At 42.6% G+C, this 15,373-nt stretch overlaps 1 protein-coding gene across 1 annotated transcript; it reads left to right on the forward strand.

Annotated features, from left to right (window-relative positions):
- Positions 1 to 202: 202 nt before the first annotated feature.
- PLEKHB2 (pleckstrin homology domain containing B2) lies at positions 203 to 12,610 on the forward strand. Its single transcript, XM_072143309.1, has 8 exons — positions 203 to 309; positions 2,917 to 2,964; positions 4,327 to 4,479; positions 5,658 to 5,760; positions 6,136 to 6,175; positions 9,632 to 9,712; positions 10,561 to 10,666; positions 12,212 to 12,610. Exons 1-8 carry the CDS (start codon positions 249 to 251, stop codon positions 12,337 to 12,339), a joined length of 720 nt encoding a protein of 239 aa, XP_071999410.1. The 5' UTR covers positions 203 to 248; the 3' UTR covers positions 12,340 to 12,610.
- The last annotated feature ends 2,763 nt before the right edge of the window (positions 12,611 to 15,373 follow it).

Here is a 15,373-nt window from a genome sequence, read left to right on the forward strand (position 1 = left end):
GACATTTCCATCTACACTAAGAGTCACATTACTATGCAAAGGAAACTGATGAGAATGAGTTACCCATGGAGCTTCATCTCCCATGGGTGCCAACTATCTCATGTAAACACCCAGCCCAACAACAGAAATATCTCCCTCCCTTAGAAGTTATTATTCGCCTTGCATTAGGTTATTTTCTCGCAGACGTTCCTTCCTGCAGTCAGATTTCGGCTTTCTCCAATACTTTGTCATTAGGAATCATTTTCAGTATGAGCAGCAAACCAGCACCGGAGGACATGGATTTTGCCCTGAGTCAAAAACAGAAAAAGGGTATGTGGTCCTCACTATTATGTGGTAATATGGATTCTGTATGTGCAGCTAGAACTGGGTCATAACTATAAGGGGCGTATATATATATATATATATATATATATATATATATATATATATATACCAGTCATGTCTGGGCTCCGGCACCTAAGGGAACGCAACAGCCCCTCTTCTAAATAGGAATTCACCAATGTATGGCACATCCTAACTGAGTGGCCATGTGAATGGCGAACTATATATATGCATATAGATGTAGGCCAGTGATGGCTAACCTATGGCACTGGTGCCAGAGGTGGCACTCGGAGCCCTTTCTGTGGGCACTCAGAGATGACTCCAGGTATCTTCCTGCAGTCCCAGACAGCCCAGGACTTGCTGTGCACAGAGCTATTTTAAAGTGACAGCTGTACCTGGGACTATTTTCTGCTATATGGGTGGCTTAGGGTGCTGGTATCAATGAAAACTGTGACAGAGAAGAGAGTATAAATCACAAATTTAAATTTCTGTGTTGGCACTTTGAGATAAATAAGCAGGTCTATGTTGTAGTTTGGGCACTCGGCCTCTAAAAGGTTTGCCATCACTGATGTAGGCTAACAAAGTGCAGTAAAAAAAAATCTAACAACCATAGTGGGAGCAAATGATTAATCCAGGTTTTTTTTCTTATTATCGCATTGGGAATCTGAAAGGAATTTGTATGGGAATTATAGTTTGAAATTGATGGAACTACTTCGATTCCAACATTTTGCACTAGCTATGAGGCAAGATGCTGCAAATATCTACATGTTGTGAATGATGTAAGCATGCACACAGGAATACGTACATTGAGGCAAGGCAGCAGCACTCAGCACATGTTGTTATATTTAAGAAAAAAAAAAGTTAATGTCCTGGAAGAGTTCTGGGGTCATAAAAAACTAAAATATGCCAAAATAGTTGTATATTGGGGCATTTTGTATAGTTTTTTGCAGTGTATCATTAGTCGATGTAAGTTGGTCTCATACAGCCTGGCAGTATGTATGTCATACGTAGCAACAGTATTTGTGCCCCAGTAGACGTCCCAGATCTCTAAGGTCTTCTATGTTTTCCAAAGCTTTGTTATTATAATTTATGTCATATGAGTTCTTAAAGGGAAAAGGTTGCTTTTATAGGCAAATTATTTGGGGGAAAACGAGGATTCATAAGGATGTAGGCAGTAGTGATGGAATGAGATATGAGCTATGTATATGTATAAGCTGCATATCGGGAGGTCTGGGTGCAGATTGGATGGAGTTCCTAATATGATCCATTTTCTCCTCTCAACGTGCTTACAACAAGCATATAATAATCAGACCAGGACCAGAGATGAGCAAATGGAGTCCAAATATTCTGGTGATTTGTGGTACCAAAGTTCCAAGTTTAGGAGGATGTGGAAGCTGTGACCAACCTACTGGTACCCCTTTCTGGCATGGCCTGGTACTTCATACAAGGGTCATTATAGCAAGACTGAGAACCTTACAAAAAGTAACTGCCCTCTTGCACCTGACTCGGCCCGGGGTACTGGCTGATCCTAGTGGTGGAGCACCAGAGCTGCAGTTCCCAAGTAGCATCTGCCAGGCAGCGCCCTTCTGGGAAGTCTTGGAACAGGAGGACCCAGTGCATTCTGAAAAGTAGGGTTTTGAAGTCCGTAAGCCAAATGTCCCTCAATTTCCCTAACTTTGACTCCAGCTCCACCGAAATGGTCAACAGCTTCAACTCCACAGTCCTGTTTTCCTGGTCATTCTAGCATTGCTTGAGATAAATACGGGCTTTCCTTCCCAGTGCCTTATTCCTCTGATCTGTAGCAGAGGAGCTTCACTACTGAAGATAAAGTGCAGCCATATTAGTCTCAACTAATAACCTGAGAGTGCACAACCCCCACCGAAATGCTACATGCGGCCTGTCTCTACCCGAATGGGAACATTCATTGGTGCAGGAGGTTGGGTAGTGGTGAGTGCAGCTGAGAGGTCCTCACCACTGCTGAGCCCTCTCCTACCACTTTTCTCAGTGTCCTGCTAGTTGTATGCATTGGGGTAAGGGCACAGAGCAGAGGGGTCCCAGTATGGTTGCTATAGTGCTGTCACTGTCAGTGGATAGAAGTTACATCACTGGAGACCTCCCTGATTGTACGCTCAGCAGAGGCCGGGGGTGGAAGCAATACATTGCATCCGTTCCCCATAGTTTGCAATGGTCTTAGCTGACCGTATAAGTCACTTGGCAAGTGGAAGCAGAATCGTGTATATGATGTAAGCTGGTCAGACAGACGCATGAAGGATGACTATGTCTGCCAAGAAAGCCGGGAGCGACTGAAAGAAAATGCCTTGTGAACTTAGCCTTACTTTAACAAGTGACCCTGTACATACACATTGTACATCCATCCATGACAGTTATATTTCTAAATGACAGTGACCTCATATCACAATAATAATGTGCAATACCACACTGCAGAATATCTATAGGAACATTGCAAAGAGTTAAGGGTGATGACACCTGATCGATCCTGGTTTTACAAATGTAGTATAATGGGGTGCAGTGATCTGTCTTCCTAGTGTAAACATAAAAGTGGATTTATTTGTGGTGTTTTATCTTCCTCTCCAGAAGTTGAAAATATGGCTTATGTGAAGAGTGGCTGGCTGCTACGACAAAGTAAGTGATGTGTTATTTGTAATCTGTTGTGTTTTTATAAAAAGGACTATTATTTTTTTAGTGACGTCCATCAGTAGCTGAGTTGAGCAGATAGTAATTAATGTCCATTCTGTATGTAGCATGTTATAGAGCAGGAGGAGGTTAGCAGATTGTACTTTGTGTCCTTTCTGCAGGCAGCATGTTATAGAGCAGATGGAGCTGAGCAGATTGTACATAGTGTCTTATCTACAGGCAGCATGTTATAGAGCAGGAGGATGAGATGAGCAGACTGTACACAGTGTCCTATCTGCAGGCAGCATGTTATAGGGCAGGAGAATCTGAGTAGATTGGATATTGTGTCCTATCTGCAGGCAGTATGTTATAGAGCAGGAGGAGCTGAGAAGATTGTACACATAGGGGCTCATTTACTAAGGGTCCGAACGCTGCACTTTCGTCAGGTTTCCCGATTATTTCGGATTTGTGCCAAATTGCCCTTGGATTTTGGCGTGCGCGATCGGATTGTGTCGCATCGGCGTCGGCTTTCACGCAACAGAAATTGGCGGGATGGCCGTCGGACAACCCGACAGATTCGGAAAAAACGCTGAATTTAAAAAAGAATTTGCTATGGGGCTGCGTTCCGAATATTTAGACCGCTATGTAGGTCTCTGGGTACCTGTACTTTGTTTTTACCGTTCATACTACTGTCATTTTTTCCACAACTGTGTTTTTACTCAATAAACTCTTATTGAACCATAAAAAAGAATTTGTGTCGCAAGATCAGCACTAACATGCACGGGACGAAGCAGGTGAACTCCGGTGGCGCAGCAGCGACATATGCAGGACCTTAGTGAATCCTGGCAGCGAATCGGTGTTGGACAACGCGCCGCTGGATCGCGACTGGACCGGGTAAGTAAATGTGCCCCATTGTGTCCTATCTGCAGTCAGCACGTTCTAGAGCAGGAGGTGTTGAGCAGATTTTACATAGTGTCCTATCTGGATTAACATGTTCTGCAGCAGAGCAGATTATAGGATGCAAGATAATCTGCAGATCGAGTGAGGCAAGTGCTGTCTATAGTTGGTGTAGCTGGATGGAGGAGAAATGATCATTGTAATTCTTCCCTTTGTACACAATGAATGCTTTGTTATGTCATGTCGTATGATGAGAATCAGACTGGGCAGGGTGCCAGGACAGATCTATCCCATTCTTTCTACAATTTGTAGTCTCCGCAGTCTCAGCGTTTTTCTTTTGGTTGTTTACTCGCAAGAATTGACATAGAAAATGAGTCTGGAAGATACAAGGTGCAGGTTACTAAGCGTTTTCTGATACTACTATACTGCAGGATGATCTCACACTGCACATGGACATCTTTATTGTCTTCCCAGGTAGCATCTTGAAAAGGTGGAAAAAGAATTGGTTTGACCTATGGACAAATGGATACCTGATTTATTACAGCGATCAGGATAGAGACGACATGGAAGATAAAATCCTCATGCAGTTGGACTGTATCGCTATCCGGAGGGGCAATGACTGTAAAGGTAGCAGGGGTTATTATTGTATGCAAGGGGTATTGCTTTCTGCATCTATATAGTCCAATAAGAGAAGCTAAAGATGTTATCTAATCCACCAGCAACTTGTTGTATAATAGGAGGAACTGATTGTGGGAAAAGTATTACTTGGAAATTATGGACTAAAACCACTTTTTTCTTTGCTTACGAGTCCTGTTAGCAGACTGCAAATATGAATTCAGAGTTAACTGTCAATCATTGATTAGGCCAACCCACTGGACTCCTAAGCATAGAAGAAACAGATATATCAATCACATTCACTGTCTATGAGAATCTCAGAGATTCTTCGTTCTTCAATATCCGACACTAACATACTAAAGGATGGAGTGGCGGGACTTGTGCTCCACCTGCCACTCCACCAATTAGTGATAATGACACCCCTATTTTCTTGTGATCAGTGGGGGTCCCAGCAGTCAGACCCTCACAGATCAACAACATGCAATCTTGGGACAATCCCTTTAATCGTTTTCAACAAAAATCTATATAGCCGTCTACTTGGGTCCTACTGCTCTTCTCTATAACCTGCTGCTGCAGATTAGATAACCTTTTTAAATTCCTGTCAAAGTGAACCTGTCACCAGGAATGTGATTTTTTTTGCTGGTGACAGGTTCCAATGGCACTACTTTATAAAAATTTAGTTCACCTGGCTGCCTGCCAGCGGCTTGTGAAGAGTCCCAGGGAATGGGGACAGCTGCAGCAGCCTGTGTGACCCTGTGTCTTAGTCTCTGCAATGCATTCTTTGTCTCCTTCACACTCATCCAGCTCCCTCACCTTCCCAACTTCCCAGGAGGCAGTGGAGGGCGATGGTGTGGAGGAGAGAATACATGAGGAGACTGAAACACAGGGTGCAGCTGCCCCTATCCCAGGACTGATGGCAAGGTGCCAGGTAATGTGAAATAAAGTTTTATATAGTGACAGCATTCAGAATGCATTCCTAAAATCAGTATAGAAAAGGCAACCAGAACCTGTCACCAGATAAATATGACATTCCTGGTGACAGGTTCACTTTAAGCTACTTGATACAGTACCTGATCTTGCATATGCATCCAAAATAAAAGTTTCCCTTAAAATTTTGTAGGGTTGTTATATACAAAGGATCATTTGATATTTACTTCTTTTAATTGTGTTGTCTTTGTGTTATACTCTAGACGTACATTTACCTGAAGGAAAATCCAAGGACTGTTGCCTGCAGATTATTTGCCATGAAGGGAAAGTCATCAATCTCATTGCAGAAAGTGTGGACGACTGCTTGTATGTATCTGTGTAACCGGAAACATCTACCTTGTAGAACTCATTATACATGATACCACAGAATAGCCCTCTAATGCTACATGCACACAAACCTATTTTTAGGACTTGTAAACTAGCGCAGGGTCCAATGTATGGGCTCATATACAAGGCAGTAGTTTGCACAGTCCTGTGTATGAGCTGACTGCCTGAGCTGCAGATTTTGGAGTAGGTTCTATTACTGCCTGTGGTTGTAGACAACTGGTTAGTTGTTTGCGGACTGATATTGAGCACTTCTGTGTTCATTAGGCTTAACATTGATCATCTGTACTTGCTCATAGTCTATAAAATCAGTGAGTTTTAGTTATTATTAATAATAAATAATGATTTATTTTTCAGAGCCTGGGAATCTGCTCTACAGGATGCCAAAACTAAAACAGTATGTATTGTATCTATATGTTATACAACAGAGAGTCTTCAATAATAATAATAACAATAATAATAAAGCTTTATTTATATAGCGCCATCAGATACGGCAGCACTGTACAGATCATGGGGTGCCTATACTAATAAAACAGTGAGTTAACCTAATAGGAATGAGGGCCCTGTTCACACAAGCTCACAGGCTGTGTATGCTAAAAGAAGATTTTTCTGATTCCTATGGATTCATTCCAAAAAAACATACTAGTGTGGCGGCTAGATAGAGGATTAGGGTAACATAAGTTTGGTAAAGGTGATGTTCTAAGTTCTGTGTAGCTATTGCAGTATGTGGTAGCAGCTTGTGCTGGTCAAGTTGTCTGGACTTGTAGTTTTCCTGATATTCTCTGTGCACTACCAGAATACATAGTAGATAAGTGCTTGTAATACTGTCAGAAATCCTTAAAGGAAATCATTCAGGTGTTTCTTTTCAACCAAAACGGGTCCCAGCATGTTTAGCATCAAGTAATGGGCTTTCTTAAGGAGGCTTTCTGTTACAAAAAAATCAAGTTCTAAGTTTTTACAATATCATATTAACATATGCAACTTTACCTTAAAGTGTCAAGGGGTTGGGGAGCAGCTACTTCTAGTCAAGCAGTCATTGTGATAATTGGCCCCAAGTGATGTAAAAATAATAATAATAACTAATACTTTAAAATAGCACCTCCAGCCACTGCCACTATGTTGATAGCTTCTCTGACTACAGTGGCCTGTATCAGGCTTCATGCAAATGTCTGCAGGGCATCAGGTAACAAGCTTTTTAAATGGCACTAGGCACGAAGATCCGGCAGGGAGTCCAGGGAGCAGCTGGGTTAATTAGGATTCTGGGTAAGGCCTGCGCCAATCTTCTGAAGCCGGCGCGCTCCCTAGGAAATGGGGACACACGCACACGGCCGAGGACCCAGAAGCAGGAGCGAGGACGGGTGAGTAGCTGTAGCAGGGCGCGGGGACACAATTAGAGGTATGGGTGAGCCGTGACAGGCTGCCTAAAGAGATGGGTTTTAAGGGATCGTTTGAAGCTTTCGGGGTTGGGTTTTAGTCTGGTGGACTGGGGTCTGGAATCTCAGAAAATTGGTGCAGCTTGAGAGAAGTCCTTGGAGAAGTGAGTGGGAGGATTGAATTAAGGAAGAGAATAATCTGGTTGTGCGATAGACTGAGAGGAGAGGTAGGGAGGTGCAGCAGTGTGCTTTGTAGATGAAGGTGACTAATTTAAACTGTATTCAGAAAGAGACAGGCAACCAGTGCAGTGACTAGCACAGACTGGAGGCATCCATGTAGCATTTGGTCTAAAAGACGAGCCTGGCTGCTGCATTGAGAATAGATTGTAGAGGAGAGAGTTTAGTTAGTGGAAAAACAATTAGGGAGTTACAGTATTCTAGAAAATAGTGAATCAGACGAACAATTAGCATTTTAGAGGTTTCTACAAATTGTCGGATTCTAGAAATGTTTTAAAGGTGCATCCGAGCGAGCAACAGCTTGAATATATGGTGTAAAGGAGAGGTCAGAGTCTAGCAAAACCCCAGAACAGCAGGCCTGCTGCCTTGGGGTTATGGTGACATCACAGACGGAAATGGAGAGATCAAGGTTAGGTCGGTTAGTAAATGGTGAAAAGTTCCATTAAGTTGTAAGAGGAGATAGGACATGAAGTTAGAGACAGTCACTGGTGTCCCACAATAATAAGGCCAGAGTGATATTACATGCAGACTTATATAGCTGAATATCATCAGCATAAAGATGATACTGAAAACTAAATCTGCTGACGGTTTATACAATGGGGACAGTATGGAGGGTAAAGAGAAGAGGACCTAGTATTAAGCCCTGAGGAACCTCGACAGTGAGAGGGAGAGGAGTAGAGAGAGATCCAGAGAAGGAGACACTAAAGGTGAGAGATAGGAAGAAAACCAAGAGAGTGCAGTGTCCTTCAGGCCAGTGGAGCAAAGTATCCTGAAGAGGTGGTCCTTAGTATCGAATGCTGCCGATAGATCCAGAAGAATGATGGGAGAATAGTCACCTTTGGATTTAGCAGTGAGGAGTTCATAGGAGAAAGAGCAGTTTTAGTGGCAGATTGTAGGGGGTCAAGGAGGGAGTTAGCTGAGCAACAGCGGGTTTCTTGAGAAAAGTCCAAACGTTCCAGGAGTTTGGAGATTAAATGGAGATTAGAGACTGGTCGGTAGTTATCAGAACTACTGGTCCAGGGAAGGTTTCTTCAGTAGTGCATGCTTCAAAAAAGAAGGGAAGACACCAGAAGACAGAGAGGTTGAAGATTTTAGTGAGGTGAGAAGTGACTGCTGGGGAGAGAGACTGTACCAGATGTGAGGGGATGGGGTCACTGATACAGGTAGTGGGGCGAGCAGAGGAAAGGAGCCTGGATATTTCATCCTCTGTGACTGGCTCAAAGAAAAGAACAAACAGGGTGAAGAAGTGGAAGTAAGGGGATTAATGGAGTTAGTAGATTGGGAAATTATTTCTTGGAGAATGCAGTCAATTTTATCTTTAAAGTAGGTGGCCAGATCTTCAGCCCCAAGGTCTGTGACAGGTGGCTGCACATTGGTGTTAGTAATTAGATTAGATTAGTGAACTAGACCTGTTTGGTATTATTATTATTTATTACATTTACACCATCTAGGGCAGGGGTGGCGAACCTATGGCACGGGTGCCAGAGGCGGCACTCAGAGACCTTTCTGTGGGCACCCGTGCCATCACCCCAGCTCACCAGACAAGACTCAAAGAATTTTCCTGCAGTTCCAAGCAACTTAAAAGATGCTGCTTTCAGTCATACTTTGATACTTACTCGCTACTTGGCACTGAGGGAGAGGGAGATTAGGTAGAAATAGACAGGACCGAATTATCTTTCAAGGACCTCCTGCTAGCCCCACAATTCTCTGTGTACAGATGGACACTGGAAAGAAGCTAAAATGATGAAAATTTTCCATCTTTCTACTGTATTGGTGTCCTCAGGAGGCCAATATGATTGAAAGTTGTTAAACAGAGAGCAAAAAGTTACTGCTTTTATTTTTGGTTAGCACCTCGGGTTTTGGGTTGCAGTTTGGGCACTCGGTCACTAAAAGGTTCGCCATCACTGATCTAGGGCCTGTAGGAAAAAAAAATCCATCCTGGACAACCCCTTTGAGTTGGACTGGGTTAATTCATTGGAGGCCATTTTTATTCTGAAAGCCTATGGGTGACATGCCACTGTATGCCTACAAGGGGTGTACCATTAAGCTTAATACTTTTCATATAAACTGCGAAAGCTTTGTGAATAAACACTTTTATTACTTTGTATATTTATAAGAACTTTTTGGACAGGTGGTGGCAATGAATTGAGTAGGTGCACTAGTGTCACATTTTAGTATCTTCTAATTAATAAACCAACAATATTCTTTCTACCAGTTCAAATGACCTTTTCTTGTGTTACCAGCACATTCTCCCACAACCTCTCCTCTACGATGAAGCCGTTCTTGGCCCTGTTCCTCCTTACAGTCAGTTTGATGCACCTCCGGTAAGTGTCCAGTACTTAAACCTTCTCACAGACAAACACAGAGGCTGCAGGAACTAAATAGGTTCAAGTTCACAAGTTCTTACCTCCCAACATTGGTTCAGAGGGACAATTGATGCGACGTCAGCCTCTGCAGTACACAGATGCAGCAGGGACTCAATGGTGAAGCGGGGAGCTGACGGTTCTCTGCATCACCATTGTATTCGACTGTCTCTATGTCTGGAAGAGTTGCAGCCCAGGACAAATCTCTCTGAAATGGTTGGGAGTGCTCCATTCACATAAATCTGTACTGCTCTATAATGTCCTATATGATGCCTCTTCCTAGTGAAGAGTAGTTTATGGAGCAGATTCTCCTTCATTTAGTGATGTGTATTGGAGACATCAGAGGATTGAGCCTTCAGAGGGCTGATAAATGAACAAACCATATACAGGCAGTCCCCGGGTTACATACAAGATAGGTTCTGTAGGTTTGTTCTTAAGTTGAATTTGTATGTAAGTCGGAACTGTAATATTTCTGATTGTAACCCCAGCCAAATTTTTTTTGGTCTCTGTGACAATTGGATTTTAAGAATGTTGGGTTGTCATAAGAACCAGGATTAACAATAAAGCTTCATTGCAGACACCTGTGATAACTATTATAGCTGATTATAGTAGCCTAAATCTAAAGTACAGTAAATTACCAACATCCAGAGGGCCATTTGTAACTAGCGGTCATCTGTAAGTCGGGTGTTCTTAAGTAGGGGACCGCCTGTAATGGTTCCATATAGTACACACTATTATGTTTTAGATGGCTTGTTGAACGACTACAGTAGGTAAGAGCAATAACATGAATTTTATATTGCTATTCCCAGCCATATGGATATGAGCAGTATCCTGGGGGCTATCCAGTTCAGGGATCCCAAGTCATCTATACGAGGGATGGACAGGCATATTCTTCGTACCCGATCCAAGCACAAGGTAAGGAGAAATACTGGAAAAATATTTTTCCATTAATGATGGAAATAGGAAAATCATAATTTACCAAAACACTATTTGGCCTTTGTGTCTTGCTGTAGGGGGTAAAGATCTTGCAAAGTTTGTAAATTGTCCACTTTTTCTAACAAAAATTTGCATGGAGATTGCACTTATAATTTAGGTTTATTGACAATGTTCTGCGTTAAACACATGCAGGGCATAACATTAGTATTGCACCATACCAGTATTGCCATGTATACATATATGCTTAACCCTTACATTGTACACTTGATTACATTTGAGGGTCTTTCCACTCCATCATCTGAGCCCCTAAACTCCCCAATTGGCTCCTATGCTCTGTGCACTGTGAATTGCTGGGCTGGAGCAACTGTTCAGTAAGGGGGACTGTGTGTTGTCTCCTCAACAATTAGATATTTATGGTATATCCCCTAAAATGTGTGGATAACTCCTTTAAGGGAGTCTACCAGCAGCTGTGCACATACAACATTGAAGATAGTGTTAGATATTGGCCCTGGAGATCTGTGTATCCATACTTTTGTGTCTGTTGTTTAGTAGCAGCAGCACTGCAACAGATGGATTTATAGTCCAGGGTTGTAACTGGACTTGGAGCACTGAGGGAGTATCCTCATGCTGCTGTGTTCTTTGATCTCTGTATTCAAGTAGTTCCGCAACTACTCTTCTGTGGTATCTAACCAGAAGCCTGCTGATACTCTTACTCTTAGCAGAGGGTAGGAGCTGTGCTATAAGATCTCACATACAGATGCATCAAGCACAGCTACAATCCTAGAATATGAATGTAGTTTTTACAGTCCTGTTGCGACTAACAACACACATAAAGGTAACACTCTATGCAACTTTGTATGGTCAATACTGATGGTAGACTCTTTTTAGGTATTTTGTACTGAATATACATGTATATAAAGGGAACCTTTCATCAAGAACAGGCACAATGAACCTTACTCACTCCCCACGGTGTCTTTGTTAAAAAGAGCAGTGCTGGCGTAACAGCTTAAATCTGCCTCCCCCACCAGTAAAATTTCTCCCCAAGCAGCTTCTACATTTGTCTATATGGGCTCTGCCCACCATCGCTTGGCTCCACCCATTACTATTTGGCTCCACCCGAGGTGTGTGACATAGTGACAAGAGCTGCAGTTTCCCACACAGTGCTCACTGCTATAGACACCCTGCCTTGACAGGGACAGCATTCTGGTAAGGACATAAAGTGTCACAGAGCTGTCAATCAAAAGAAGGAGGCGGTGTTCACTGGCAGCCTGGAAAACCATGACTCTTCCATTCAGAAATGACTCTTTGATTGCTTTTTTCAGAAATATTTGCATATCAGAAAAACACCTGTAATTGAATGTCAGTGCCTCAGTGGAAGATGGTGTTAGGTGTTTAGGTATTACTTGTGTGAGCGGTAACATTCTGATGACAGCTCTTCTTCAATCCTGATCCTTTATGAAGCAAACGATATGTTACACTCGTTCTGACATATTGTGAACACTTTTGCCCTTCTTATCCCTTCAGGACCTGGAGGTACCAATCACATCATCATCAGAGAGAGATACTATGACAATGATGGAGACCTGGCTATGGGCATGCTGGCCGGGGCAGCTACAGGGATGGCTCTCGGCTCTCTCTTCTGGGGATTTTAGATCCAATATTCATCTCTAAGCTTTAATTTATTACATTTTAAAATTGTTCTATTTGCAAATCTAGTTGTTTGTACACAATGACTACCATGCTAGCTCAGGTAATGCCATGTTGTGCCAGCTTTACTGACAATAATATGTATGCCGATGGAGAATTGGCGGAAGTGTCTTTTTGTATGGTAGGTTAATGTTTGTAACTTTCATTGTGACTTTGTAAAGGGAAAATATATTTTGAGCACTTAGGCCCGTTCCACACTTGCGAGTGTGAAACGATGAACTCACATCACACTCGCAACGCATGCTGCCAGGATCGCACGTCCCGAACGCTGCACACCTGGAGTGAACTGACATGCTGAGTTCACTCCCTGTGTGCAGCGTTCGGGCCGTGCGATCCCAGCAGCATGCGTTGCGAGTGTGATGCGAGTTCATCGCATCACACTCGCAAGTGTGGAACGGGCCTTAGACTTGTTATAAAGCTATCATAGTCACACAGTATAATCCAGCCCCTGGTTTCTAGCTGAATGTCTGTGTTGCGTTACATGGTGTATATAGAACTAGCATGGGGATATGGTGACATTGTAATTTATGAAATTACCAAATATATGTCACATGATGTGGGATGAGATTGGTCAATTGGGTTGGACCTCAATCTTTTGTATGGCATCCGTTATTTTGAGTCAAAACCTGAAGTAGAGACCTCACAGAGATGAGCTATAATGGAGAGACTTGCACCTGTTCTGTGTTCTCCACCTGCTCCTGGTTGTAGCTCACAATAAACATATGCGATCGGACCTTGGCACGCCCCATGCGTTTTGATTCAGTTTCTAAACAGAGTCAAAGCACTAACGTGTGACAACACCCTTAGGGTGGTGGCACACGTGGCGTTTTGAACCCATTTTTAGCCGTTTTTAAGCTGTCCGTTAGAAAACGCATGCGTTTTTTGACTGTTATTCTCCGTTTTCCAATCATCTTTATTAAGATGATTGGGAAAAACGGTCAGAAACGGATGCATTTTCAAAAACCGCATGCATCCTTTTTTAACAGACTGCTTAAAAACGGGCCAAAACAGATTCAAAACACCACGTGTGCCACCACCCTTAGGGTTCTTTCACACATGGCGTATTTTGGGTGCATTTTTACATGTAACCGTGTGTTTAGCAATGAGGAAAACTGCTTTCAAAGCAGCCAAAGTGTAAGCAGCTGTGTCCCAATATTAACACGGCTTCCAGCAATAATAAAAACACTTTAAAACCAGCCAAACGCACGGCAACATGTAAAACACATCTGTCAGACGCGTTTCTGGGATGTGTTTAAAAATGCATCCAAAAAATGTCACGTGTGATTGCAACGTTAATGTATACGGGCAGCGCAACTCACCCAATTTTTCTCTGGATGCAGATATCAAGGGACATAAGGAATAAGCAAGTTGGAATTCAACAGTCCAATCACTTTGTTGTCTGTCTTTGAGGCGCGTATCATTTAGTATCATTTTGTCCATTTTTCACAAGTGCACTATTGGCCGAGCCAATCACAGATCTATACCAGGGCGTGATTTGACCAAGAGCTTTCTTACGTGTCTTAACTGGGTTTTCCCATTTTATACACCTTATGCATCTCTAGAATGGGTGTCCGCTGCCTCACTTCCTGCAGCAGGACTATGCACAGGCCCAGATTTACTAATGTGCAGCAGGCGACAGATTCATGACTGTGGGGCGCGCTGCACAAGGCCGAAGTGCAATAATTGTGTGCACCAGATTTTTCCAGTTCAAGGGGTGTGCTCAACATTTCTGTTGGAATTGCCCCTATAAACGTGCGAATACGCACCAGAACGCCGCTTGCTGTGTACAGTATTGTGTTGCAGTGTGCATAGTGCAGATGCGACACAATACTGGCGGAAAAACACTTCATAAATACATGTATTTATGTGCAGTCTACGCCAAAATTGTAGCGCAGACTGCTTAGTAAATCTGGGGCACTGGGGGTGGCCTTGGCGCCGCCAAATACATCAAGAGGCTTAGGTGTGGTCGCAAAGTGTACGCCAGGTACAAGCTTGTGAACGTTCCCTTGGGGGACAGGTAGCCCCCCCACAAGCCCATGCCCCTTTCACTACCCCTCCATGCCACCACATAACCCTTGGTCGGGAGCAGGCTAATAATAATCGCAATGCCTGGCGCCAATGCCCTGATAAATGTCCCCCACTTTGTTTAGCTATTTAGCGCCTATAGACTTGAAGGGAGAGTGGTCATATAGATTGGCTTATAGGAGGAGTTGTAACACCGCAGTTTGTATTCTACTCCTAAAATACTACCACTATACACCTCAAATACCTGATGGCCCTCGATGTGATTCCCTGATAACACGTGAAGTGACTGAAAGCCATTTATGATCCATGTTCTGTAATTCTGATTGTTTACAAGTAACAGAAATATATTCTGCCTCATATGTAGACAATGCTGATAATACAGATTCATCATTATGGGGGGGGGGGGGGCTAAGGGGATAAATATAGCAATATCTAATGAAAACATCATCATGTACTTGGCTTTTTCTGCTTTGCTCTATACTGTAATATAACATAAAATAAATGCTGTTCATTATACAGTTCTCTGACTTATTTCTATAATATGCAATGTATAAATAATAACGCTTGGAAATGTTGAGGACAAAAATACTCCTGTTCTGAATATATTTGTCATTACTTTTCAGCACATGGAATAAAAATCTGTCCATTTGTTCCGATAATTTTTTTCATTTAAATCTAGATACATTGTAAATGCAGTCTGTATGCTCTGAGTACAATCCATATAGTGCAAGATACAATAAATCATATAGTAAATGTCTTCGAATACAAGGCAGGAAGTGTGACCTCCCTAAAATAAGAAATATGGAATTTATTCACGTCACAATTCAGTTATTACTGAAGCCTTCTAAGGATTTTATTTAAAATTAGGTAACACAATGGGGCTCATTTACTAAGGGTCCGCGGACTGCAATTCCGTCGGGTTTCCCGAATATTTCCATTTTGCGCCAAATTGCC

The sequence above is a fragment of the Engystomops pustulosus genome, chromosome 3, assembly GCF_040894005.1.
Source record: "Engystomops pustulosus chromosome 3, aEngPut4.maternal, whole genome shotgun sequence".
Classification (NCBI taxonomy): domain Eukaryota; kingdom Metazoa; phylum Chordata; class Amphibia; order Anura; family Leptodactylidae; genus Engystomops; species Engystomops pustulosus.